This window comes from Cynocephalus volans, chromosome 1 (assembly GCF_027409185.1).
Source record: "Cynocephalus volans isolate mCynVol1 chromosome 1, mCynVol1.pri, whole genome shotgun sequence".
Classification (NCBI taxonomy): Eukaryota; Metazoa; Chordata; class Mammalia; order Dermoptera; family Cynocephalidae; genus Cynocephalus; species Cynocephalus volans.
This window is the reverse complement of record NC_084460.1, coordinates 56,045,727-56,072,166: the sequence shown is the minus strand read 5'-3', so window position 1 is coordinate 56,072,166 and position 26,440 is coordinate 56,045,727. Positions and strand designations below refer to the sequence as shown.

General features: G+C 59.5%; 1 protein-coding gene across 1 annotated transcript in view; it reads left to right on the top strand.

Annotated features, from left to right (window-relative positions):
- Positions 1 to 391: 391 nt before the first annotated feature.
- LAMA5 (laminin subunit alpha 5) overlaps positions 392 to 26,440 on the top strand; it is a 48,141-nt gene continuing 22,092 nt past the window's right edge. The window contains exons 1-21 of the mRNA XM_063092986.1: positions 392 to 700; positions 5,291 to 5,443; positions 12,715 to 12,832; positions 13,491 to 13,609; positions 13,713 to 13,883; positions 14,044 to 14,141; positions 18,442 to 18,557; positions 18,819 to 18,937; positions 19,018 to 19,108; positions 19,404 to 19,538; positions 19,743 to 19,802; positions 23,566 to 23,709; positions 23,762 to 23,899; positions 23,978 to 24,112; positions 24,204 to 24,338; positions 24,413 to 24,550; positions 25,083 to 25,135; positions 25,419 to 25,524; positions 25,640 to 25,692; positions 25,792 to 25,897; positions 26,248 to 26,347. Coding sequence (XP_062949056.1) covers positions 392 to 700; positions 5,291 to 5,443; positions 12,715 to 12,832; positions 13,491 to 13,609; positions 13,713 to 13,883; positions 14,044 to 14,141; positions 18,442 to 18,557; positions 18,819 to 18,937; positions 19,018 to 19,108; positions 19,404 to 19,538; positions 19,743 to 19,802; positions 23,566 to 23,709; positions 23,762 to 23,899; positions 23,978 to 24,112; positions 24,204 to 24,338; positions 24,413 to 24,550; positions 25,083 to 25,135; positions 25,419 to 25,524; positions 25,640 to 25,692; positions 25,792 to 25,897; positions 26,248 to 26,347 — 2,597 coding nt within the window. The remainder of the gene's footprint in view (positions 701 to 5,290; positions 5,444 to 12,714; positions 12,833 to 13,490; positions 13,610 to 13,712; positions 13,884 to 14,043; positions 14,142 to 18,441; positions 18,558 to 18,818; positions 18,938 to 19,017; positions 19,109 to 19,403; positions 19,539 to 19,742; positions 19,803 to 23,565; positions 23,710 to 23,761; positions 23,900 to 23,977; positions 24,113 to 24,203; positions 24,339 to 24,412; positions 24,551 to 25,082; positions 25,136 to 25,418; positions 25,525 to 25,639; positions 25,693 to 25,791; positions 25,898 to 26,247; positions 26,348 to 26,440) is intronic.

The following is a 26,440-nucleotide window of genomic DNA, read 5'->3' as shown; positions in this document are numbered from 1 at the left end:
GAGATGGGAAGAGCGGGCGGGAGGGAGTGTGGGGGCCCGGGCGCCGTGGGGAGCGCAAGGGCCCTACTCGGGACCCGGAGCCACGGCCTGCCGCGGTGACTCGGCAGCGCCTGGTTACCACTGCCTGGCCCGAGGCCAGCAGGTGTCCCTTCCGGGCGGCCGGCCGAGCCGGGGTCCGAAGGGTTAAGGCTGCCCGGCCGCCCCTCCCCCGCCCTCTCCCTCTTCGCCGATCCGCCCTCCCCCCCCCGCCAGCCCCCTCCCCGGGGCGCGGGGCTCGGGAGCCCGGGCGGGCCGGGGCGGGGTTTGACGTCCGCGGGCGGAGCGAGCCGGGCGGCCGCCGCACTCCAGACTCGCCGGGCTCTCGCAGCACCCGCTGCCCCCGAGCGGGAAGATGGCGAAGCGCGGCGCGCGGCTCTGCGCCCGGAGCGCACTGTGCGCGGGCGGCCCCCGGGGCCCCGCGCCGTTGCTGCTGCTGACCGGGCTGGCGCTGCTGGGCGCGGCGCGGGCGCAGGCGACGGCGGGCGGCGGCTTCAGCCTGCACCCGCCCTACTTCAACCTGGCCGAGGGTGCCCGCATCGCCGCGTCCGCGACCTGCGGCGAAGAGGGCCCGGCGCGCGGACCCCCGCGCCCCACAGAGGACCTCTACTGCAAGCTGGTGGGGGGCCCCGTGGCGGGCGGCGACCCCAACCAGACCATCCAGGTGAGAGCGGGGCGGGGGCGTGAGGACACCACCCGCGGGCGTCCGAACGCGGGCGCCGGGGACCGATCGGACTCGAGCTCCGGAACTCCGGCCCGACTCTTGGGGGAGCGCCAAGGGCCGGCGAGAGTCCAGGTTCGGGCTCTCCCATCCGAACTACCCGGTTCCGCGTTCGGGGGACCAAGAGCGACCCCGGCCCGGCCACTGAGGCTCAGCCGGGAAACTGCGCGTTTCTCCGGGAAGGCCGAATGCAGGGTCCCCAGCGCGGACCCGGGGGCGGCCGGGCGCGGTCCAGCTCGGCGGCGGTGACCCGGGCAGGAGGGGGGCTGGTGCCTAGTCCCTGGCGGCCCCAAGTCCGGGATCCCGGGGAGGGCGGGACTTGGCCTGGGCGGCAGGCTGCCTGTGGGGAGGGGGCAGGCGGCTCCGCCTTCCCCCGGGACAGGCTGGAACCTGCTGGCCTCCGGATGGGGACCGGGATGGGGGTGGGAGGGGCCAGGCACTTCTGCTTCTGGTGTTGGGGCCAGCCCCCCCCCCCCCCCCCCCGAGGCTCTCACTACCCACAGCCAAGGGTTGAGCCTCTCCACTAAGGGGTCTAGAAACTTGGTGGGACCCTCAAGGCAGGGGAGGGCAAGTAGTGGAAGTTTTAACTGGGGGTGGGAACACGTGGCTCCCGTTAGGGGCAGCATCTCTGCCCAGCATGTATGGCAGAGACCTTGCGCTTCAGTCTCCCTGGAGAGGTGTGGTTTCAACCCCTGAAGACCCCAAGCTATGAGCCTGTGGGTGGGCTTGGTTAGGTGGCCCCACACATGGACACCTGTCAGGAATCAGGGCTGCTGAGATCCTCTGGACTCAGGCTGGGGCTGGGGTCAGCTGTGGGTGGGCAAAGTCTAGTCTACTCCAGAGGCTCCTGACAGTCCACTCCAGGCCAGTCTCCCACCCCTGCCCCACATTAGGGAGAGTCTGGGGGCCCTAAGGGCTGATGTAACTTGAACCCCCTCTTCCAGGGACCTGCCTCCACCATCCTGAAAGGAGAGGCTGGGCAAGGAGGAGAGTAGCTGGGGAATGGAGTAGCTGGGGGGGCGGGGAGAGGAGCCAGGGGGTTGGGGCATGAGTGAAGGAGGCTAAGCTGGGCCCCACCTGCCCACCTACCTGCCCCACCCTTGGGCCTCCAGTGGGAGGAAGGAGCGGAGCGGCCATCCTGGGATGGCAGCGCCCGCTGCCTGGCACAACCTGGGCTGCTGGACTCAGGCATTCTCTCCTCTAAGCCCAGCACGGTCCTCTGACAGAGGAGTCTCAAGCCCATACTTCAGATGGGAAAACTGTGGCTTGGAAAGGTGCAGACACCTGCCTGAAGCCCCCGAGCCAGAAGAGGGTCCACCTGGGGTGAGCGGTGGGAACCTGGCACCTCCTGGTGGGGAACCTCACTACATCTGATTGACAGCAAAGGGGCCAGGTCTCAGGAAGGAGCTCCTGTGGGTGTCTCCAAACCTGTCCCTGAGGGCCTAGCCGAGTTCTCAGGGCCCCTCCTTACTGCTCAGCTGGGAAGGGGAGGCTCCAGGCCACCTCCAAACCCCAGACTACCTCTCCCCACCTCCTGCCTGTGCCACTGGCTGGGGAGCACAGGTCTCTCCCCTCAGTGGCTGTTTATTACCCTCTTGTAGCGCTTAAAGGCCTGACCGGGGAGCCAGATGGCCTGGATCAAAGCTCTCTCCTCCGCCTCTCCTTAACTATGTGGCTTCCCTCTGAGCCTCAAGCTCCTTGTCTGTAAAATGGGCACAGTGCAGAGGCCTGCCTCACCTGAGATTGTGAGCTTAGCCCAGGGAACCTGGGAAGTGGTCACACAGTGACCGCTCCGGAAATGGTGGCCGTGGTGCTATATGCCCGGGGTTGGCCCTGGATGAGAGCTGTGGGCTCTGCCTCACCCAGCTCACATGTAGCAAGAGAGAGGTGAAGGCTTCCATTTGAAAGTCTGCAGCACTGAGCACTAGTGCCCTGTTCTAAGGCTGCTATGGAAGGATCTACTTGCGGACACGCCCGAAGGGCCGTGTAACCTTGGACGCCTCTTACTCCTCTCTGGGAGCAGTGGGTCTGCTGACTGCCTGGCCGCTGATTGGGTGGGTGATAGGGCCTTGCTGCAGGCCCATCTGGAGCAGAGCAGCCAGGTGGGGCGAGGCGGGCAGGTGCAGGAGGTGCCTCTTCATCTCCACCCTGAGAGCCCAGTCTTGGGCCAGCATGGGAGAGTTACTGAGCTGTGAGACCCAGAAACTGGGCAGTGCAGCCCCGAGGCTGCAGACTAGCAGCTCTCAGAGACCCTCTGCAGGAGATGGCTCAGAAGTTGCCTGCGGGGAGCCCCACTAGGCATCTGGATGAGGTGGGGGTGCAGGCCCTTGCCATCTCAAATGGGCATCAGAGGCATTTTGGGCTGGCCCAGCAGGGGAAGCCGGCGCTCGGCAGCCAGGCCAGCATGGTGACTCACAGAAGGGGAAGTCCTTTCAGCCCCTCCACTGTTTCCTAGCTCTGTTCCTGGCAGGACCCAGCTCTGTCCACTGTGAGCTGAGGCTGCAGGGAGCCTCACCCTAACTCTCCAGACCAACTCTGGCCCTGCGGGGGTGAGCAGATGCTTCTCCGGGCTGAGTCTCTCGACCCAGACTCCCTGTGGTATTCACGTGTCTGGGAGGGTCTTGACCAGCAGGCAGCCAGAGGGCCCGCCCACACCCACCTCCTCTGGGAGCCTCCCCACCCCCACCCCAGCCAGGCGCCTAGCAAACACGGTGCTGTCAGTGAGTCCTCGGCCCCTCCTCTGCGTGCCCCCGAGAGCTCCTGCCACAGCTTGGCAGCCCACATGGGTCGTGTCATTTTCCTGGGTGTTCTCCGGGTGGCAGCTCTGGGCGGGGGCTCAGGATGCAGCTGGGGACAAGGCAGGTGTGGACCCTGCCAGCCACCGTGGAACTCTGGGGTCTGGGGGAGACGGTAAACGCGCCAAGCACAAAGAGCTGGATAGTTCCAGGTCTCGATTCTTGCCGTGGGGTACATAAAGCGAGGCATGTGCTGGGGGGTTGCAGGTCAGCATGGTGGGTGGTCCAGAGCTGATGCTCCTGCTGAGGAGGTGACAGCTAAGCTGAGATGGGGAACAGCAAGCCCAAATGCCCCTAGTAGGGGCAAGGTCTTAGATGGGGACCACCCCACACCCTCACGGGGTCCTAGGAGCCTGTTGGACGGGCACTGGCTGCTGGGTCTCTTGCCTTTGCCATCCATGCACAGCAGAGGCCCGGGGCAGAGTCCTGTCCAGGGGAGGCAGGGGCATACCATGCATATGTGGGGGCTTGGGGCCTGGGCGTGGCTGCAGGGTATCTCCCACACTCCCACCTCCTCCTGGGAGGAGGTCTAGTCCCCCAGGAGGCTGGGAGGGGTGGACGGCTGCATTTCCCAGACTCGGCCTCTGGGGCCCCAGTCAATGCCAAGTCTCCAGGGCTGCCTTTGTGCGGGAAGGGACAGCAGGTCTGGTTTCCTTGCAGGGGCAAGCTCCACTGGGCTGGCAGCCAGGGCCAAGCTCTGCCCCACACAGGCCCTGCCCACCCCCACTCCCACCCCCTCCCAGGCTCCCAGCACCTGCTCCTCCCCCACCAGGACGGCAGTCCGGGACCCTGCCGAGAGCTTCCTCTGTCCCCACAGAGGATGGGCCCCCAGCAGGTGGCTGGACCGTAACAAAAGCAGCTGCCAGGCCCTGTGTGTGATCCTTTAATCCTCACAGTGGCCCAAGGCAGGTGCAGAGTTATCCCCACTCTGCAGATGGGGACACTGAGGCTCAGCAGTTGCCATGACTTGGCCCTGGCCCAGGGCTCGGAAGCAGCAGAGCCAGGAGGCCCAGGCCTCACCTGCCACCACCCACACACCTCCACTCCAGGGCCTGTCCCCACAAGCTGCCGGAACAGCTTAATTCTGTCTCTCTGGAGACCCTAATCCTGACAGCTATAGGCAAGAGCCTGGGGAGGAGGGTTTGGAGGACAGGCTGGTCAGCGGGGGGAGATGTCTAGCTCCCCCAGCCATTCTGGCCACTGGGAGCCCTCGCCTCCAATAATCCTTCCATCTATAGCTGCACCTTCCTCTCTCTTTCTGTCCCCCCCGCTTCCCACCCTGCCTAAGCCCTCTGGAGTGCCCTGCAGGGGCTGGCAGGGAGGGCAGTGTGTGTCCTGCCCTCCTCTTTGTTTTTCACCCCATGGCTCTTCCTGCCCCAGGGCCTTTGCACTGGCATGCTGCTGCCTGGAGCACACACCCCCTTACCATGTAGGTCTCAGATGCCACTGCCTCAGAGAGGCCTGCCTTGATTTTCCCACCTAAAGCCGGTGCCCCCTTCCTCCATGGTCTTCCTGTTTCCATCTCTCGTGTGAGCCATCTCCACTGAATCAAGGAAGAAGATGCTCAATGCATGTTTGCCGAGCAAATGGATGAATGGTGGACAAGGGTTCGAAGACTGGGGGTGGAGGCCAGTGTAATGGGACCCATGGCTCATCTTGTGGCAGGAGGATGACTCTGGAGGGAGTCAGGGGGTCCCCAGCCCCTCTTGGCTAGCTGACCATTCCCTTCCCCTTGCAGGGCCAATACTGCGACATCTGCACAGCTGCGAACAGTAACAAGGCCCACCCTGTGAGCAATGCCATTGATGGCACAGAGCGCTGGTGGCAGAGCCCGCCACTATCCCGCGGCCTGGAGTACAACGAGGTCAACATCACCCTGGACCTGGGCCAGGTAGTCTTTTCTTTGTCTGCCACAGCCCCCACCCCTGTTTCTGTGGCCGTGGGGCTCACCTTGGGGCAGGGACCAGAAGGTGAGGTCCCCACCCAGATTGAGTTCTGGGGGCCGGGGGGCTGGGCACGGACAGGACTGCTGGCAGCCAGCAGGACAGAAGCATGGCAGCGACCCCTTCTGTTTGTTCTTCCAACATCCCTGCGACTCACGAGAAAGAGGGGACTGAGCGGGGCTCCACCAGAGGTCACATGCGAATGAGGGTGGGGGCTGCAGAGTGGACAGCCATGGGAGGCTGGGTGGGAACACTGCTGCCCCTGGAAGGGTTCCCTGGTGTTTACTCTGAGGAATTCCTGGCGGGCGTAGGAGGGGCTGCAGGAATGCGGCAGGGAGGCCAGCGGAAGTGGACATTCCTGGGATACCTGTGCTGCAGTGGCCAAGGGGGGTTAGGTGGGCCATGCTCAGGCTGCCAGCTCTGGGCTCTCCTTGGCCTTCCAAGCCCCTGTGCAGGCAACAGGGTGGGGCTGGGCGCTTCCAAGTGGTGAGCCTCCCCCCTACCCCTGGTGCCCCACCGCCAGCCCTGAGGAGCCCCAGACAGGGCCTGGGACCCTGATTTCACTACTGGGCTGCATCCCACTCAGGGTGACCTTGCCCAGGTGCTTGGCCTTGGGGCCACAATCCCAAAATTGCCGACAATTCCCCTGCTTCCTGGGACGGGGTGGGGGAAGCAGCCAGCACCGGGCATCAGGGCTGCAGGGCCGACCCTGCCAGGCCCACACTCTGCGAGGCCTGTGTCCCCACCCACCCTGATGCCATCCTGCAGTGTGACCAGGGGTCTCTGCCCCTTTCTGAGCCACAATGTCCCCACTACAATCCCTGGGTGTTAGCTGAGAGGCAGGGAGTCTCCCATGAGGCTGGCCGGCCCTGATGTGCCTCCTGCCCCCAGCCTGGCCCACACTCTGCGAGGCCTGTGTCCCCACCCACCCTGATGCCATCCTGCACTGTGACCAGGGGTCTCTGCCCCTTTCAGAGCCACAATGTCCCCACTACAATCCCTGGGTGTTAGCTGAGAGGCAGGGAGTCTCCCATGAGGCTGGCCGGCCCCGATGTACCTCCTGCCCCCAGCCTGGAGGCCCGCAGGCCTGCCCAGTGGGCACCTGTGAGGGGTGTGGACTCAAGTCCCAACAAGTGACCTGGAATTTCCAGGGGGCAGTCGATTTGCTGGTGTGCCCCATGGAGAGGCAGCCTGTGTGGGGAGGGAAGGAGAGGAGAGCGGGGGCAGGGCTGTCCCCACCCTGCCTGCTGGACTCCATGCTGTCACCTGGCCCGACCTGTTTCTCTTCATCTCCCTAGTTTTCACCAAGTCCAGGCTCCCCTATCTCCTGCAGCCTAGGGGGCCTTGTGAGCCCCTGTGCGACTCCAGGGGTCTCTCATCTCTCTGGCACAGCAGTGGCCATGTTTGTGAGCTCTCACCCACTGGGGGCCGAAAGAGGGGTGCTGGTGGATTCTTTCTACCCTTCCTCCTCTGAGGGACTAGCCTGGCTGGCTGGGAGAGGGGAGAGGGACAGTCTACATGGCAACCCAGGATGGCTGCAGAGCAGGTGGGTACAGTGCCCGAAGTGCCTTGGGGGCTGAGAGATCAGACTGGCACTGTGACCCACAGAGAGGGCTCTGCCTCCTGGCTATGAGGCCCTCTCTGAGCCTCAGTCTCTACATTTGTGAATTGGGCTGCAGGTGTCCAGGTCTGGAGCAAATTTGCTTTCAGATGGTTGCTGGGTCAGGGAGAAGGTTTCACTATGTACACGCCCTGCCCCAGTTCCGCCCACTGTAAAGTGACACGAAGGGAAGAGGACCCCTTTCCACCATGTCTGGGATTGGCTGGGGCTGGAGGCAGGGGGCACTGGGACTGCCCACTCATGAGCTCTGGGCTGGGTGGGTAGACAGACCCAGTTTCCAGCTCCATGGGTGAGGGAAATTTCTTTCCTGGGTTCTCTTGCTTTGAGGCGCCGGTCCTGGGGTGTGGCTGGGGCTTCCCTGAGGAAGCCAGGCCGGGTGGGTGGTGGGTCCGGGCACGCCCCCCGCGGCGGGCCGCCAGCAGCCTTTGTTCCGGGATCTGGAGCGGATGCCCTGGGAAAGGGGTGGGGCAGCTGGCACTGGGCATCAGGAGGGCTTCCTGCTTCTGGGAGGACTGAGGAGGACGTGCTGGGCTGCGTCACGGCCGGCTCTGGGTCTCACGCCCCAGCCTTGCTGAGCTCCAGCCTCAGAAGGGGATTCTTTCTTTCTCTGGCGGTGGGGCCCCAGGAAGAGTCTCCACGGCTGGTGGCTCTGGTGACTCGAGGCAGTTCCCGGAGTCGAAGCATTGACCTGCCTGGGGATCCCCCTGGAGGGCAGTTCTAGCTTATCCCCTTGTGTCCTCTGGAAGTTTCCGGAGCCCAGCAGTCAGATCACTGGCTCAGGCCGCCTTCCCAGAGCCTCACCCAGACCCCTGTGCCCAGGCTCAGGCCACATGGCCACCCCCCACACCAGCCCACCAGCCCAGTGGGCTCAGGTCTGAAGGAGCTGGTCAGGGGTAAGCCGGGGCTGGCTCTAGTCCTGTGTCCTTCTCCCTGTCCAGACATCCACCTGGGTGGCCTGGCCATGGGGCAGGACTGTCCCCAGCAGTCCCCTCCCCATTGCCTGCAGCTTCAACCCGCCTTCCCCAGATCAGGCTTCAGATAAGGAACAGGAGGAGCACTGCCCCCCTTCCCGGCAGGAGGGGAGGGCCTCCCTGCAGAGCCGCAGGAGCAGGAGAGCAGACTGGGCAGGCCACGTGGGGTGCAAAGTGGGGGTCAAGGCACAGAGGGAGACACTGGGGCTGGCCCTCGGGGTGTGGGTTGGGATGATTGGGCGTGAGGCCAAAAGTGCTGGTTGGGGGCTTGAAATGTCAGGGTGAGGGGCCTGAGCCCCCCTGGGCGATGGTGGAGAGCAACCAACAGGTGGATGGAGGATTGGGGTGGGGGAGGGAGGCAGAGAGGGAGGACAGCCGCCCCCCCACACCAGATGGGGTACTGAGGAGGCACAGATCATAAAGCTGCTGACCACTAGAGTGTCAGAGCCCTCACTGGGCACTTGGGGAAACTGAGGTGGGCGTTATGAGAGGGACAGTGCCAGTGTGGAGTGAGCAAGATCCCAGTGTGGGTGCTGGAAGAGACACTGGGGTTGGCCATGGTGGGCCGTCTGGACCCCATGCCTTCTGGGGCTCAGTTTCTTCCTCCACAGATGGGATTGAGGATACCTGTTTGGGGAGTGAGTGCCCTGGGCGAGGGCCCCAGCTCACCTGGCTGCCCGCCCTCCTGTCCTCAGCCAGCCAGCTCGGGGCTCCCTGTGCAGGCCTCCTGGTCCTGGCTACCACTGCCCTGCCCAGTTACAAGACTGTGACTGCTGGCATGGCTCCTCAGGCCCAGCTGGGCACTCGGCCATGTGGCTAGTGCCCCAGGATGGTCAGCGGAGTTGTCCAGGGAAGGACAGGAAGTGCGATTGTGGCCAGGCTCTGGTTACAGAGCCAAAAGGCTGGGACAGGTGCAGGGGCAGGGCCGGATACGGCCCCTTGAGCTGGGCTCCTTGTGGGGAGGGTGGACGGGGGGTCCTGGGTGGCATCCCCAGCACAGGTCCTCAGGCTGAGCCTGAGGCACCCCCTCCTCCCAGCACAGGATAAACGGCGAGACCCTCCTACTGTTGCTCAGAGGACATGGCCCGAGGGTCTGTCAGTGCCCAGGCTGGGGGCTGTTCTCTCCGCCTGCACCCTGCGTGCTACCACATTTGCCCCCTGCAGCGGCACAGGGCTGTCCCTGACAACCAGTTCCCTTGTTTCATCTGGGCACACAGACGCTCCCGCCACCCCACCTGGACCCCCCAGGCCCCGGCATCCCCAAAGGCTTCCTGTTTTCTGTCTGTTTTTAAACAAATCCCGCTGACAATACCACTCAGCAGAAACTAAACTGTTTAGGTTTCGGGCCAAGGGTTCACCCTTGGGATAAACTCCCCTTCCTGTGACCCTGGGCTAACCATCTGGTCCGACCTGGGCTGGACCCAGGGAGGAGGGGGCAGGGAATCATGGGTTCGGGCCGGGATGGTCAGGAGTCACTGAATCCACCCTGGCTCAGCTCCACTGAGGGGCAGGGGCCACAGGGGGCAATTGCCTGGTGGGGTCCCCCGTGCCCCTCCCTTCACCCTCCAGGCCTTCCACCCCTGCCCAGTCCCTGAAAGTGGCCCCAGCCTGCTCTGGACCCCTGTGGGTTGGGCCCCCCCCCCGCAGCAGAACCAGGGTTCTTGGGGACCCCACCTGTCCTCTGTGCATCCCATATTTAATTTTTCTTCCCCAGGGGTGGGCTGCTGTGGCAGAACCCCCAGCTTTTCCACTCCACCTGTGGCCACGTGTGGCCTGTTTTCCAGCTTCCGGATCTGGTTGTGTGGACAGGCCTTGCTTATTCTCCCAGTTGGGGGCCTGAGTAGACATGCCTGCCCTGGCCTGGCTGCCACCACCCCTGTTGTGGTGTTCCTCGAGGTTTCCAGGTGGGGTCTCTGCTGAGGGAATCGGACAGAGGCTGGACCAGGTGGACCCCACGCCCAGGCCTCCAGGTCGGCCTGGGCATCTGCAGGGTTGGGGTGGGATCAAGGACGCCTGGGGGCCCCACTGCTTGATCCAAGGGGAGCAGTCAGGGCACTAAGCCAGATGCCTGGGGCCAGGAGGGGCTTCCTGTCTCCACCCGGCACCGCCTAGGACCCTGGCCTGTCCCCAGGAATTGGCATGGGGCCTTTCCTCCTGCAGGGTTGAGTCACAGGCAGCCCAGTGATTCATGCTGTTGGGTGGCTGGGCCCTCTGCCCCCGGGACAGGTGGTGTGGCTGGCACCTGGGCCCAGCCTCCATCCCTTCAGCCCTTGATGGGCCCAGGCAGGGCAAGACATGGACACAGGACGGAGCCCGTCCCTTCCCTGGGGCGTCCAGCTGCAGCCCAACCCTTGTGATGTGGTGTCTGAGCCCAGGGGCTGCTGGTCAACAGTGTCACCCTCACTCCCACCCCCACCAGCTCTTCTCTAGCACCCAGTCCGGCCCCTGCCCCCCATCTCCCCACCTCTGCCTTCGGAATGCCGGAGTGCGTGGTGTGGCTTCGGTGAGTGCCCCGCAGTGTCCCTGCCAGGTGGAAGTTGGCTTCCACCCACCTGCCCAGGACAGGTGACGTCTCCCTTCCAGGGCCACCATGAAAGGCACTTTACCCCCTTGCTTCCTCTTTGTACCTCTTCCCACCGCCCTATGCCCAGGGAGGGGACATGACCGCCCAAGAGCTTCACAGCCACGGAGGCCTGAGCCCACTCTGGACTCCTGCCCTGGCCTCCAGCCACTGGGCTCTTGGGACTCTCGCCAAGCCCCCATCAGGCAGTGGTCACCAGGGCAGGACCCTTCCTTCGAGATCCTTGGCCCTCTGAGGTTAGGCTGGGTGTGGGGCCGGGGGGGCGTGGTGGTGAGAAGCTGGTCCAGCCTCTGTCCTGGAGACGTGCCTGCCCCAAAATAGCCAGATTTTTAAAAATAACTCAGGCGGCTTTTGTTTGGCTCTTGCTTTAGAAGACATTTTTTTCTTTCTGCACAGAACTGTGGAGCAGCGGAAAGGTCAGCCTGAGTTGGCAGCTGAGCTGAGCAGTGTTGGGGGGAGGGAAGGTCTGTGACCAGGGAGGCCAGGGGTTTGCGCCTGCTCCAGGTTATGCTGAGGGCGGGACCAGGTCAGGGGCAGATGGGAGCCCTTGAGCGCAGGTTTCCTGCCCTCCAGCATTTGTGCAGCCATCCAGGCCCTCGAGGACAGGTGTCCAGGGGCCCTGTATGACAAAGACTCTTGGGTGGACAGATGGACAGAAGGCCGGGATCTTTAAGGACATCCCAGCCCCCTTCCCCTGCCGACCAGTGTCTTCGAGTCAATATTTGTGCAAGTGCTCTCAGCTGGGAAAAATGCGACCGATAGGGCCAGCAGAGGGTGCAGCCTGGGCCGCCGCTCAGGGAAAGGCGGGGGCGGGTCCCAGGGGACTCAGCCAGGGACCTTTAATCCCCTCAGGAACCTTTGCTCTGCCTGAGAGCAGCCTGTGTCCGTGCCCCCACCTTCCTCACACAGACCCCTTCCTGCTTGGTGCTCCTGGGATGCTCATGGGTCAGCACAGGCCACAGTGTGGGCTGAGTGTGAGGTCAGTCCCGAAGAGGTTCGAACCCCTCCCTGGCCAGGCAGGGCACATCTCCCTTGGGGAAGTGGAAGGTGGCCTCAGAGCCTGGCAGCGGGTGAATAGGTCTGTGCCCCCCATCCTGGGAGAAGGACCCCTACAGGACTCGGGACTGGCGGATCTCGGGACTCTGGGACCTCACCTCCCGCCTGGAGTCTGGGCAGCCTGTGCCTGCACAGGGCTGCAGCCTCAAGGAGTCCGTGGTCCCTCCATGAGGACACTACAGCGGCCTCAGGCTGACTTGGACTGGGCTGGGCGGCTGACTGTGGCCTTGCACAGCCCTGGGGGCCCTGTTTCCCTACTCTGGGGGCATTGGGGCCTGTGAGGTGTGGTGGGCAGCCAGTTAAAGCCCAGCTGGGTGTACACCTGTGAGCAGGGGGAGGGCTGCTCCTCGCTGTGCCCATCCAGTGCTGGGTGTGGGTGCTGAAGTCCCTGGGGCCTCCACTGGGAACCCTGTGGGGCTGGGGGTGAGGGTGTGGGCTGGCCCAGGCCCCAGTGGGGGACAGGCAGGCAAATCTGGTCACCAGCCCGGTCTCTGCCCTCTGTCCAGAGCCTCCCCTCCCTGTGCAGTTGGTGGGTGTTTTTGGCCCCTACCCACCCTGCTGGGTCTCCTTGGACCCCAGACACCAGGCACAGAGCCCAGCCTGCACAACGACCCCTCTCCCTTTCCCTGCACTCCAGCTTCCAGGCCAGGAAGCAGGGCAGGAGAAAGGGAGGAGGAGGGGAGGGAGAGGGGGGCTCACCTGTCCTCAGAGCTTCCAGGCTGGTGAGCCAGGTCTGGAAACCACAGTCCCTCCCCCATTTCGTGTATGGGTGCCCGTCCTCTCCTGAGGGTCTTTGGGCCCTGCCCTCCTGCTCCTCATGCAGCCTCTCATCATCAACGCCACAGACTGTTCTTAGGGACCAGAGACCTCGGTGCTGACATGCACCCCACCCCACAGGGACCCCTCCTGTGGTGGGTAAGGAGGGGTGCCAGTGGCAGCTGGGCCCCACCTGGACGGCCCACCCGCCTCCCTTCCCTCTTGCCCTGCCAGGTGTTCCACGTGGCCTACGTGCTCATCAAGTTTGCCAATGCCCCACGGCCCGACCTCTGGGTGCTGGAGCGCTCCACGGACCTGGGCCGCACCTACCAGCCATGGCAGTTCTTCGCCTGTGAGTCTGGAAAGCGTGGCCACGGGCGTCTCTTGGGGGCTGCCATGGCCTGCTTTCTCGGGGTCTCTGGACGTCAAGCCCTGCCCTTCCACTGGCTTCTGCGAAGGTCAAGGCTGTCCATGCCAGCGACCCAAAGGCAGTGGGAATTTATCAGCTCCCATCACCGACACATGTGGCTGGTCCGGGGCTGCTGGCACCGAGTCTCTGGTGCCGCCTCTTGGCTCCTCTGCTCTGGCTTCATGCTGGGCAGTCCCTGGGTAGTGCTGGAGTGCTGGCACTCACAGTGGCCGGTCGGCCTTGGCCACAGGCCACCCTGACATTGGCGGGATGAGGATGCTGTGATTGGGTGGGCCTGGTCACTGTCTCCCCAGGAAGGGGATGTGGTTGGCCATCCAAGGGAGGACACGTTTTCTGGGCATGTTCCAGGGAGAGGGGTGGGCACGCAGGGGGGCACCAGCCAGTATGCCAGCCCAGTGTCTGGGCTGGGCTGGGGCAGCCAGCCAGCCAGCCATCTGCACTTTCTTCAACAAACCCCACTGGCCAGTGGAAGCAACCCCCTCAGCGGGTGAGAGATGAGGCTCAGAGAAGTCGAGCAGTACAGGGGCACTACCCTTGGGCCCAAGGTCCACGCCCTCACCTTCCAGGCCATTTCCTGCAGCCTCCAAGAGGGACTGTCTGGAGCGATTCGGGCCTCGTACACTGGAGCGCATCACGCGGGACGACGATGTCATCTGTACCACTGAGTACTCGCGCATAGTGCCCCTGGAGAACGGCGAGGTGGGCCCCGGGGGGTGTGGGCAATCTGGTGTTGGGTCCCATGGTCTGATAGTGGCAGTCGGGTGCTGACAGCCACCCATACTCACCCCCGATGCCTCTGCAGATTGTGGTGTCCCTGGTGAACGGGCGTCCAGGGGCAATGAACTTCTCCTACTCGCCACTGCTGCGCGAGTTCACCAAAGCCACCAACATCCGCCTGCGCTTCCTGCGGACCAACACACTGCTGGGCCACCTCATGGGCAAGGCGCTGCGAGACCCCACAGTCACCCGCCGGGTGAGTACCACCAGCCTGCCTCCAACCACATGGGGAGGTCCCGGGTGGGAAGAGGAAGGCAGGAGGAGCTGGCTCACTGGGGACAGCCTGGGCACTCGGGGTGGGTCAGGGCTGCATGGTCAGGCCTGGCCACCTGGAGTCATGGGGCCCATGGGTGCAGTACTATTACAGCATCAAAGACATCAGTATTGGCGGCCGCTGTGTCTGCCACGGCCATGCGGACGTCTGTGATGCCAAAGACCCTTTGGACCCTTTCAGGTGAGACCTGCGGCTCCCTGCTCCTCCCTGTCATCCCCCTGCCTAACCCAGGGTAGGAGACTTGATTCCATTGCCTGCCACTTCCCTGGCTCTCTGGGTGATCTGCACTGACTGCTACCCTGTGGGCATCAGTTTCCCCATCTGTCCATTAAGGTGGAGGGGAGGTGCCATGTGGAGCCTCCCTGGGGTGACCTGTCTTGGGTCAGGGTCATTTGTCTTGCTTCCAGCAGAGGTGGGGCTCTCCTGGACCCCCAAGCCAGTTGCCCCTGCCACTACAGTGTACACCCAGGGCCCTGTGCAGGAGGAGTCAGAGATGGAGATTATTGACCCAAAGCTGCACATGTGTCCCCTGGGGTTCCCACCCCTTGTGTGCCCATCCCCTGCTGAGGCAGCCTTCATTCTCTTTAGAGGTACCCACCCCAGCTCCCTGTCCTTCCCCCAGGACACAGAAGACACACTCCCTGCTACCACCACCCCTAACCTTCATTCTAACCAAAGGCAGGGGCCAAGGCCCAGGATGAGGAGCATCTGACGTGCACTGTGGTCACGCAGCTGGGGGCAGCTAGGGGCAGCCAAGGGCTCTGACCTCCCACTGTGGAGGTCCCACCTCCTGGGAGCCCCACATAGCATGGGCAGCAGCCTGGCCCCAGCCCTGGCACATGCATGTTCCTGGACTCCACCTTATCAACTGACTCTAGGTGGAGCTCAGGAATCTGCTTCTTCAACAAGCCAATCAGATGTTTTGTACCTGAGGCCAGACCCCTGAGTGGCTCCAGGCACCCAGGGATTCCTCAGCTCAGTGATCAGCTGGAGCCTGGTGCTGGCTCAGCCCTGGGGTGCACCTCTTCCTCCCTCCCTCCCTCCATCCCTTCCTTCCTTCCTTGCTTCAGTGACTGTGTGTTGAGCTCCTAACACATGCTAGGCTCTGTTCTTGGCTTGGGGCATGGGGTGGGACCTCAGCCCGGCTCCGACAGCATCTGCTCTGGATGAGGCAGCCAGGAAACATGCCACCTAGGACCCAACACCCAGTGCCCGTGCTGGACCAGGAGCCCAGCAGGCTCACTCTGCTACTTCCATCACCTGAAAATCGTGCAGCCCCCAGTTCGTGCGTGTGGACGGAGGTCCTGCTCTGCCTTCTGCTGGCTCTCGCTGCTCTGTCCACACCCCAACCTATAGGGAGGTGGATGAAGCCCAGACAGGACAGGAGCTCACCCCCACATCATAGTCAAAGCCAAACTGAGGGGCTGGCCCGTGGCTCACTCGGGAGAGTGTGGTGCTAATAACACCAGGGCCATGGGTTCAGATCCCTATATAGGGATGGCCAGTTTGCTCACTGGGAGAGCATGGTGCTGACAACACCAAGTCAAGGGTTAAGATCCCCTTACTGGTCATCTTTAAAGAAAAAACCAAACCGAGACGTGAACCCCAGGTCCCCTTCAAATGTGGCAACGGTCTGTGAGGGGCAGCTTGGTCACGGAGACCCAGGCATGCTGATTCCCAGGAGCTGCAGGTCCCTGCCAGGAAGCTTTGGGCTGTGGAGCTTGAGCACAGCTAAATTGCTCTGTGATATTAAGTGCCCCGCGGGAGCGATGGCAGCTTGGAACAGAGCTTGTCAGGTGGCCAAATTGGCCTCAGAAGAGAGGCGGGGCCCGGGGCACCGGCGCTGGGCCTGCCCTCACCTGCTGGGTCGTCGGCACCATTCTGCCTGACTCACCTGAGCCTGGGTGTGGATGAGCTCAGCCCACCCCGCAGGGCATGAGGGTGGCACGGGCTGGGCATCCTTCCCAGAGCCACAGACACCAGTGCCATCACCAACACCGTCACCCACCAGTGTCCCAACACATCTGCCATCCATCTGCCTCCCCTCCACGGAGGGAGGGTCTGTTCCTGGGGCAGGTTCGTCTCTGCTGCTTGACCCCACCCAGTGCCACATCCACCATCACCCCCACCCTGACCTCACTGGCACTGTGGTGGCGGGTGCTCACTGCCTGCTGGGCTCCATCCTGACTCTTCCTTCACCCCTCCTTCTTCCCTCGATTTGAAGGTGTGTATTTTGTTTCTAGTGGTGGACAGCCTTCAGGTTCTTCCCTGGTTCTTTTTGTGCAGTGGCAGCTCTTCCTTTTCAGCAAGTGTGTGTGACTTAACCATGTCCAAACGTGGCAAGCTGTTCCGCTGCTCCCTGGATGACATGGGCCATGAGTGCCAGCTCCTGTCCACGCACGGCATCTGCCCTGGCACCCACCTTTGTGGTTCTTTGTTCTCCATCGTCCCTTGCCTCTGCCTGCGTTCCCGGAGACTGTTTTCTTCTTCCTGAGATGCGTCCTTTAGCTGTCCTGTGCCCTGTCTGTCGGAATTGTCTGAGAATGGTTGTGTGCCTCACCTCGAATGATAGCTTAGCCAAGAGTTTTTAGGGTTTTCTTTTTGATCTCGGTGTTCTGCAGATTTACTGTGGGTGTGGAGAACTGGGCTCATTGTACATTGCTCAAAACTCATGCTTTCTGAGTGTGAGAACAGAGTCCTCACTCATTCAAGACCACTCTTGGCCATTATCTCTCTCTGACCATTGTCTCTCCCCTGTTCCACCCCTTTTCTCCCAGAATTCCCACCGGACAGGAACGTCTTAAGGTTTCCATCTCTTTGTCTTCTGAGCCGTCTTCTGCACGGTTTTTCCACCTCCACTTTGCTAAATCTCTCTTTTGCTGTGTCTGATCTGCTGTTTAGCCCATCCATTGAGTCTTTAATTTCATAATTTCATTTCTGGACACTCCAATTGGTACTTTTCCACATCTGCCTATTTTTTATAGGACTGTTACTTATTATGTTTTAGACTCTTTTGTTTATAATCATTTTGAACATTCTTTTAGTTTGTTCTAGGTTGCTCTGTTAAATGAAGTTCTCAGGGTCTAACCCTGCAGTTGCGTCTGCTGACCCTGTCACGTTGTTTATTTGCAGGTTTTCTTTAGCAGGGCCTTATCTGTGTGCTGCCCATGGGCCCTGGATTGGGAAGAATTGCTCCAGGGTGGTTTTGCAAGAGCTTTTTCTAAACACCCCAGGGTATTGCCAGCCTGGCACCACTTTCTATATTAATTTCTTGATTTGAGATACCCTGACCACATACATTATTGAAAAGTGAAACACCAGCTGCAGGCCCTTGGTTATAGAAACTCGGAGCTGGGGTGAAGACAGACCAGCTTCCTTATTGATTACCTATGCCGATTGGCAATTCATTTCCTAGCTCCTCTTCCACTAGCATGTGGCCCTTCCAAATGTTTCTTGATTCTGAGGGACAGCAGTCTTGACTCCCAAGGCTTTTTGTTGCCCATGCGGGACAGGACTAGATCTCAGTGATTTGGGGCTCTGGGTCTATGATCTTCAAGGAGTAGCTTTTAAAGTCCTGCTCAGGAAATGCACAGCCCTGCAGCCTCAGAGCAAACAGCCCGGGGATGGGGCTGTGATTCCTGCCCCACCCTGGATGGGGTGTGTGCCAGGGGGTGTGGCTTTGGCATGGATGTTCTGGTTAATTCTGAGCAATGGGTGGCTCCAACCTCCGTCCTCATCTCTGCTCAGCTGTCCCCCTGCCCACTGGGACAGCAGGCAGGATTCCAGCCCTCCGACCTGGTGTCCACGCCCAGCTGGAAGAGGAAGCAGTTCTTGGCCACTTGCCCCTGGGGAGGTGCCCTGGACACGTGGGAGTGTCTGGCTGAGCTCAGGGCTGCCTGCTAAGTGAGATCTGGGCCTTAGAGGAGGTGTAAATGTGACTCTTTCCCTTGGGAGCTCACTCAGGGAGACCATAGGGTTGGCCTTGGGTCCCGGCCACAGTGAGATGGACACCATGGCCAGCACCCAGTCCTCAATCCTGACAGACCCAGAGCTCCAGGCTGACATGTAGGCAGGGCCAACTGTACTGACCACTTAGCTCCCCTGTCGTGGGCCCTACCTCACCCACTAACACACACTCCTTCCCCAGCTTGCACCCTGTGCAAAGGCCCAACACAGCTCCTTCCACTGTCAGACCAGCCCCCTCAGCCTCCCCTTGCCTGGTGTCCATTCCCTGAGGCTGGGCAGGCTGTGCCAGAGCCACAGGGGCATGGAGCACGCTGGGGTCTTGGCAAACACTCATTGACTGACAGCCGGGGAAACTGAGGGCAGGGAAGCTAGTGCCCACATAGCGGGCAGGTCAGTGATGACCAAGGAGGACAAGCCCCTTGGGGTGGGGACTGAGGACCTGCCACCCACCATGTCCCCAACCCCCTGCCTCTGGGTAGATCTGAGCACCGCCATGCCTGCATGTCCCCCACAGACTGCAGTGCGCCTGTCAGCACAACACATGCGGGGGCTCCTGTGACCGCTGCTGCCCTGGCTTCAACCAGCAGCCCTGGAGACCGGCCACTGCTGACAGTGCCAACGAGTGCCAATGTGAGTGCCCCCCTTGTGTTCATGCACACACATGTGTTGTCATTGCCAGTGTGAGTATCCCATGTGTTCACACGCACACATGCACACGCATGTGCTGTCGGTGCCAGTGTGAGTGCCCCATGTGCTCACATGCATACGTGTGTGCTGTTGGTGCCAGTGTGAGTGCCCCATGTGTTTGCATGCACACACATGGTTCATGGGACGTGTCCAGGTGCCCCAGGGTCTTTGGGGCGGCAGACTACTGAGCCTCTCTTCTCCTAGCCTGTAACTGCCACAGCCATGCTCATGACTGTTACTACGATCCTGAGGTGGACCGGCGCAATGCCAGCCAGAACCGGGACAATGTCTATCAGGGTGGGGGCGTCTGCGTCGACTGCCAGGTGGGCCACAGACAGGGGCAGGTGTGGGCGGGTGCTGTGTGGCGCGGGCGTCCCTGACTCCACAGCTCCTGTGCCCCCAGCATCACACCACCGGCATCAACTGTGAGCGCTGCCTGCCTGGTTTCTACCGCTCCCCGGACCACCCGCTCGACTCGCCCCACGTCTGTCGCCGTGAGTGGGCTCAGCACGATGTGGGGTCCTGGGTCTTAGGGTCTGCCCAGAAAGGGGGCCCCTGAGCCTTGGGGCGTGCTCTGGGGGCTATCCTCAAGTCCAGGGCTGCTTGGGAAGGGGTCTCAGTCCCTGCATCCCCAGGGCCCTCGCTGCATTCTGGGCAGCCTGGCCACGGCTCGTCCCCACTGCCCAGACTGGGGAGGCAAAGACTACCCCATCTTGGAACCTGTCCCTTGGGGCTTGATAGCCCTGGGCTTGGGGTCTCACGGAGTCCTGTCCCCTGAACCCTGCCCAGGCTGCAACTGCCAGTCGGACTTCACCGATGGGACGTGTGAGGACCTGACCGGCCGCTGCTACTGCCGGCCCAACTTCACGGGGGAGCAGTGCGACGCGTGTGCTGAGGGCTTCACGGGCTTCCCGCTCTGCTACCGTGAGCGCTGGCTGGTGGCATCCCGTGGAACATCGCTGCCCGCAGGACCCTGGGAAGCCCTGCAGGGTGGGGGGGAGTCCCAGGCCGCACACTTCCATCCTGCCTGCATCTCCAGTCGTGCGGAGGGACCCCGGGTGGCTGGGGTGCTGGGGCTGTTGGGGCTGCCAGCAGACCTGGCTCACGCATGGTGTCTCTTCCCCACAGCGGTGCTCTCCTCCCGCAATGACACTGGTAAGCAGGTGCTGCCAGCTGGACAGATTGTGAGTAAGTGTCCTCCAAGTTCTCTGAGGTCCTCATTCTGCCCTGGGGCTGCCACTGGGGCAGGAAGGGACCATGGGACAGCCCCATGGGAAGGCCCTGCAGAACGGAGGGATTTCACTTTGGCCACCTTGTTTTTGGTTCATTTCTTTTTATGCAAATAATGCATATGCACACTGGAAACTTTCAAAATACAGGTAAGCATAAAGTCAAAGAAGAATCCCACCACCTGCAAGTAATCCCCTTGCACTCTGACCTTTCTCTGCGTGCACGCTCGGCCTGACAAATGACAAGAACTTTGCACATGGCCATGCAGGTGCATTTCCACCACCACAGTCCTTCAACGTGTGGCTTCATTGTGTTACACAGACAGATGTGGCATAACCAACCTCTGGTTGTGGGAAATTTAGGTTCTTTCCTTTTTTTTTTTTTTGTTTTAATAATGCTACAATAAGCATTCTTGAAGATGAGGCTTTGTGTGAAGTCTTGTTTCCGCAGGAAAGTTTCCTAGAAGATGGTCGGGGTCACTAGACACGTATGCTTTGGAGCATTTTTGGCTGTGGCTTGCCAGATTGCTCTCTTAAAATGAAACAAGCGACCAGCGTGTGGTCTCCTTGGCCGCGCACACACCTGCCATGAATCATCACCTAGCAACATCTGTCATTGTCAGCTTCATTGACAGAACATATTCTCCTTGATTCAGAAATGCATTTGCCCCCTTTTTAATATTTTTGGAATTGGGATGCATCTTTTTGGTTGATGGTCCAATTGGCAGGGTTTTCCCCTTTCATCGTGGGACATAAAATAATGGTGTGTTTATAATTGATGGGTCTTAGAGTACATTGTATTTGGCATTTTATCGTTTTTAGCTGCGTTTCTTAGACATTGTAAGGTTGTGTGTTCTTGACTTTTCGATTCTTGTGTGAACTGCCCAGTTTTTCTAGTGTTTCACTGTTCACACTTATTCATTGGGACGAGCTCTTCCCATATTTACCGTGTTACCCATTTCTCGCAAGTCGTGTGTTTTTCTCCCTACTGGTCGTTTGCCCCTTATTTTTTAGGGGTGGGGGGGCAGATTTTTTAATTCTCAGGCAAATCTGCCAGTGTCGTTCTTCTTGGTCTCTGACTTGGTCACATTTTCATGGTGCTTCCTAAACCCAGGTGTTAACATCTACTGGTTCTTTGATGGTTTTCTTTTTTACTTCGAAATGTTTATTAGTTTTTCATCAATAGAGTGAACTAGGAGTTGGCAAACTTTGAAAATAGCCAGACAGTAAATAGTGTAGACTTGAGGGCCATGCGGTCTTTGTGGAAATCACTCAAGTCTACCTCCATGGGGTGTAGCTCGAAATTAGCACAGACCGTGTGTAAACGAGCAGGCTGGGGAAACAGCAGAGGAGCCCTGGGACTGTGGCTCGACAATCCCTGGTGTAAACTACTGAAATTCCCCCTTTCCCCACTGACCCGTTGTAAGCACCAAATAATCCCCTGCAGTGGCACAGTGCTTTGCTTTTAATTTATTTATTGCACAGTGAATTGTATCAATGTCTTTCCCAACATGTGGCCAGCGCTGAACATGTTTCCTGTGTCTGTATTCATAAGTGAAACAGGTAGAAATTTTTTGTGTGTGCTACCTCGTTTTGATTTTGTAAAATACTTGGGAATAGGAAATGATCCATATTTCCATGCTGTAGCAGTTTAAAAATCACAGGAATTATCTATTTGTTGAAAGTTTGATAGAACTTACTTATAAAACCACCAGGTTCTGATAACGTGTTTTTCAATGGATCGTCAGTTAAGATTTTAATTTCTTCTATGGTTATTGTGTAAGTTTTCTCCTCATCTTAAGTCAGTCATCTTAAGTTATTTATATTTTCCTAGCAAATTGCCCATTTTGTTTGGATTTTTAAATGTATTGTTATAAAGTTATGCACAGCTTTTTTTTTTTTTTTTTTTAAAGATGACCGGTAAGGGGATCTTAATCCTTGACTTGGTCTTGTCAGCACCATACTCTCCCAAGTGAGCTCACCGGCCATCCCTATATCAGGATCCGAACCTGTGGCTTTGGTGTTATGAGCACCACACTCTCCCAAGTGAGCCATGGGTGGCGCATATGCACAGCATTTTGTTGCAATTTTAAAATTTCCTTTCATACCTACTATTGTCTATTTTTATATTCTTCCTTTTCTTTTCTCTTCTTTGTTGATCAGGCCTAACAGAGAGATTTGTTAAATGTATTGGTTTTCAAAGTATAGCTTAATGTTATATTGATAAGATCTGCTGGTGTTTTTCCTTTAGTTTGGGGGAGATATTTTGCTTCCTAATAAAGTAAAGAGTAAATTTTACAATAAGATCTTTAACTCTTTTTATCTACTTTCTTTTGATTTATCACTGTTTTTATAGTGTCTTGCATTATTTATTCTTTTTAGTCTCTTAATTAGCAAAAAAAAAAAAGGTTGAAAGCAGTGGTTCTCAGCTGGGAGTGATTTCAATCCAAAGGAAACATTTGGCAACATCTGGAAACATTTTTGGTTGTTACAGATGGTGGGTGCTACTGTCTGCTCCTGGGTAGAGGCAAGGGATGGTGCTAAACATCCCCAGTGCACAGACACAATGCCCACACAATGAGACGTTACCAGCCCAGAATGTCAGTTCTGTTGATGTTGAGAAATCCTGGTTTTAAGCTCACAGTTTTCCTCAGAGTATAGCTTTGGCTGGGTGGATCCTGCAGGGTTTGATATGCTGGGTTCTCATGACTGCTCTCATCTAAATGGTCTATAACCCGAGCTTTTACTTTCTTGTCAACCTCAGTTGCTTAGAAAAGTGTTTGTCATTATTCTGGGTGGTGAGAGTTCCCTTCTGTTCTTTTTCGTGGCCGTTCAGTTCTAGTTTTACTATATCGTGTTCAGATTTGGTATTCTGACAATTTCTGCCCTTTGTCTTTGGAATTTGAGGCTTTCTTTGTGTCTCACCAGAATATGGCCAATTTTAGATTGCTTCATGAACATTTGGCAGGAATGTGTGTTCTCTGAGGCTATGTCCTTTCAAGAGACTGGCTGGGTTTTCCTTTTAGTCCAACTGACGTCTTTGGTTTTTACCTTTCAAAAGGAGACTCAACCTGGCACATCGATGGTCTCTGCTGCTGTCAGTTTGGGGTTGCTCCTGCCCGTAGTGTATTGTTTCTCCTTTTCTGCTTAAATTTTTCCTTCCTGACTTTTGCTAGTTTGAGAAACAGAATGTGTTTTGGTTTTGGCCTTGGTCTGTGTGTGGGTGTTGCTGCTGCTGTTGGTTCGCTCTTGCGGGGGCTTTGCAAGTCACCTTTCTGTGCTTGGGTCTGGCCAGTGGTCACCTTCACTCTTCTGACGAATACTGAACGGTGATTTCCATCAGTCACAAAATTAACTACTACTCGCCACCTTCCTTTCAAGTGTAAGTTAAGACATTGAACACCCACTTTTTTCCTCCTTCTTGACTCCCAGCATTGTTTACAGAGAAACTAGAATTTTCTTTTTGTCTATTACGATTTTGTTTTTACATTTCCATTGCTATGGTAACTAACTAGCGACTAACCAGGTGTGGTAGGTAGTCCTGACTTCATTGCACATTGCTGCTTTCCCAAAACACCAGCCTTCCCTTTTTGGATTTTTATTCTTTTAGTTTCTAATTAGTGCTGCGTAAAAGTATAAGAAAACAAGTTTGTGGAGAAGGAGAGTTTTCCAGGTGGGGACGGCTGAGGTCTACAGGCACCTGAGACCCCCTACACCCCAAGACAGTGACTGCAGCGCCGCAGGGATGCAGGGAGATGCCTGCTGGAAGGACCAAAAGCTGGGGCATTGCACGTGCAGACCCGGCTCCCAGGGCACGCATGTGACCTTCTGTGCACCTGCCTTCTGCAGCCTGGGCTGTGCGCCCCGCCCTGGCCTGTCATGGCAGACACCAGAGCCCAGCCCCTCTCTTCCCTGCAGCATGCCAGTGTTCCAGCCCTGGAGTGGCAGATGGCCACTGCGACCCTGACTCAGGCCAGTGCAACTGCCGGGTGGGCTTTGAGGGGGCTGCATGTGACCGCTGCGCCCCCGGCTACTTCCACTTCCCTCTCTGCCAGTGTGAGTGACACCCCCACATGGGCATGGTGGGGGGAGCCTGCCCGGCTCGGGTCCTGTGACACCCCCTGCACTCTGCAGTGTGCGGCTGCAGCCCCGTGGGGACCCTGCCTGAAGGATGTGATGAGGCTGGCCGCTGCCTGTGCCGGCCCGAGTTTGACGGCCCTCAATGTGACCACTGCCGCCCAGGCCACCACGGTTACCCTGACTGCCATGGTGAGCAGAGGGCTGGGCCGGGGCCAGGGTGGGGCAGGAAGGGGCTGGCCACCCATGTGGCGCCAGACCTGATGCCACTGTGCACCCGCAGCCTGCACCTGCGACCCCCAGGGAGCCCTGGACCAGCTCTGTGGGGCGGGTGGTTCGTGTCGCTGCCGTACTGGCTACACAGGCACCGCCTGTCAGGAGTGCAGCCCTGGCTTCCACGGCTTCCCCGACTGTGCCCGTGAGTGCCCTGGGAGGGGGCAGGGGCAGGTGCACATCTCCACCGTGTGCCCACACCCTGCCCTCACCCTGCAGCCTGCCACTGCTCTGCCGACGGCTCCCTGCACACGGTCTGCGACCCCCGGAGTGGGCAGTGCAGCTGCCGGCCCCGTGTGACAGGGCTGCGGTGCGACACGTGTGAGCCTGGAGCCTACAACTTCCCCTACTGCGAAGGTGAGCTGGCTGGCATGCACATACACGTGTGCACACGTTTGGGTACTGTTCACAAGCCATGTGCCTTTCTGCCATTCCATTCCTGCGTGTCGCCATGTGCTGCGCATTCTGTGACTGTCCATGTGCTCTATGTTTGCACAGTTCTTGTACTGTGTGTGTGTGCTACACGTGTCATCGATGGCATGTCCATGTGCATGCATTCATATGCCGTGGAAGAATATTCATGCGTGTTCACGTGTGCTCCTATGCTTGTTTACAAGCGTGTGTCCACATGCCATGCACAGTATCTGCAAGTGTCATGTGATGTGCATGGTATATGTGTTCACAGCATGTGCTGTGTGGCAGGGGATGACTGTGCCCTTGCCACTGCGAGGTCTCGATCAGGGATGTATGTGTCTCACACCTGTTCACACGTACGGGAGGTGTGTGTGCTGGCTCCTGTGGGGACATGGGTTCTGGCTGGGCCTGGGGAAGCACTTGGCCTTCGGGTCAGTCACTGAGGAGTGACCAAGGCGTGGTTCTCTCCTCCCAGCTGGATCCTGCCACCCTGCCGGCCTGGCCCCAGCCAACCCTGCCCTTCCTGAGGTTAGCCCGGGTCTGCCCCCAGTATAGGGGACGGGAGGGGGGGACAGACAGCCAGAAGTCCGAAACCCTGCAAGCCCATCACTTCTGCCAGCTGCTCTGTTGCCATGGCAACCTCAGGGCCAATTTGGCTCTCCAGCTTGTCCTCTGTCCCACCCCAGGCAACCGCCAGGCATAAGCAGGGTCAGGAGAGGAGCCTCAGCTCCCTCTGCCCCTTGTCAGAGCTGAGGGATTGTGGGTAGAAGGGCAGGGACTCACTCTGACCTGCAGTCTCATCCTCTTCCAGGCACTGGCCCCCTGTATGTGCCGGGCTCATGTAGAGGGGCCAAGCTGTGATCGCTGCAAACCTGGGTTCTGGGGACTGAGCCCCAGCAACCCTGAGGGCTGCACTCGTAAGTTTGTCTTGTCCTGGAGGGAGTGTCAGGAATTCTGGGGAACCCCAGGGTGGAGCCCAGGCCCTTCTGTCCCCCCCTGCGACAGTCCTCAGGCCTGCTCTGCCCTTCCCAGGCTGCAGCTGTGACCCCAGGGGTACCCTGGGTGGAATTGCCGAGTGCCAGCTGGTGAGTCTGAGGACCGGTGTTGTGGCTTCGGGAGCAGGTGGGTCGGGACCCTCCCGGGACCCTCCCCCGCCCCGTCCCACCTTCTCCCTTGGCTTTCAGGGCAGCGGCCAGTGCTTCTGCAAGCCCCATGTGTGCGGCCAGACCTGCGCGGCATGCAAGGACGGCTTCTTTGGGCTGGACCATGCTGACTACTTCGGCTGCCGCGGTGAGCACCTGCTTCCCTCACCCTCCGGCCCTCTCCCTGGTCCTCCCAGCTTGGTGGGGCGGGGAGAGGCAGCTCTGCCTGTCACTGCTGCCTGTCCTTCATGCCTCACCCTGCAGACGTCACTGGTCAGTCCCAGTGCCCTTGCCCCAGCTGGGACCCCTTTGTCCAGAGAGCCCCAGGCATCCCCTAGGGGAAGATCAGAGTTGGCTTCTCAGCCACTCTTGCTGTTGACAGAAGTCAGGTGGAGACCAGGAGGCCTGTCTGAGGGCCGAAGCAGGGTCTTGAGCTGGGGGGCTGTGGGAAGGGCCCCCGAGGCTGGGGGGGTCTGACTTCCCTCCTTCCCGCTGCAGGCTGCCGCTGTGATGTTGGCGGTGCTCTGGGTCAGAGCTGTGAACCAAGGACGGGCGCCTGCCGATGCCGCCCCAACACCCAGGGCCCTACCTGCAGCGAGTGGGTGCCCTCCCCTGACTGGGCCAGGGGCTGGGGGAGGCAGCTTGTCCTCTGGGCTCCCTGTGTCCCTCACCACAGGCCCACATGGGTCCT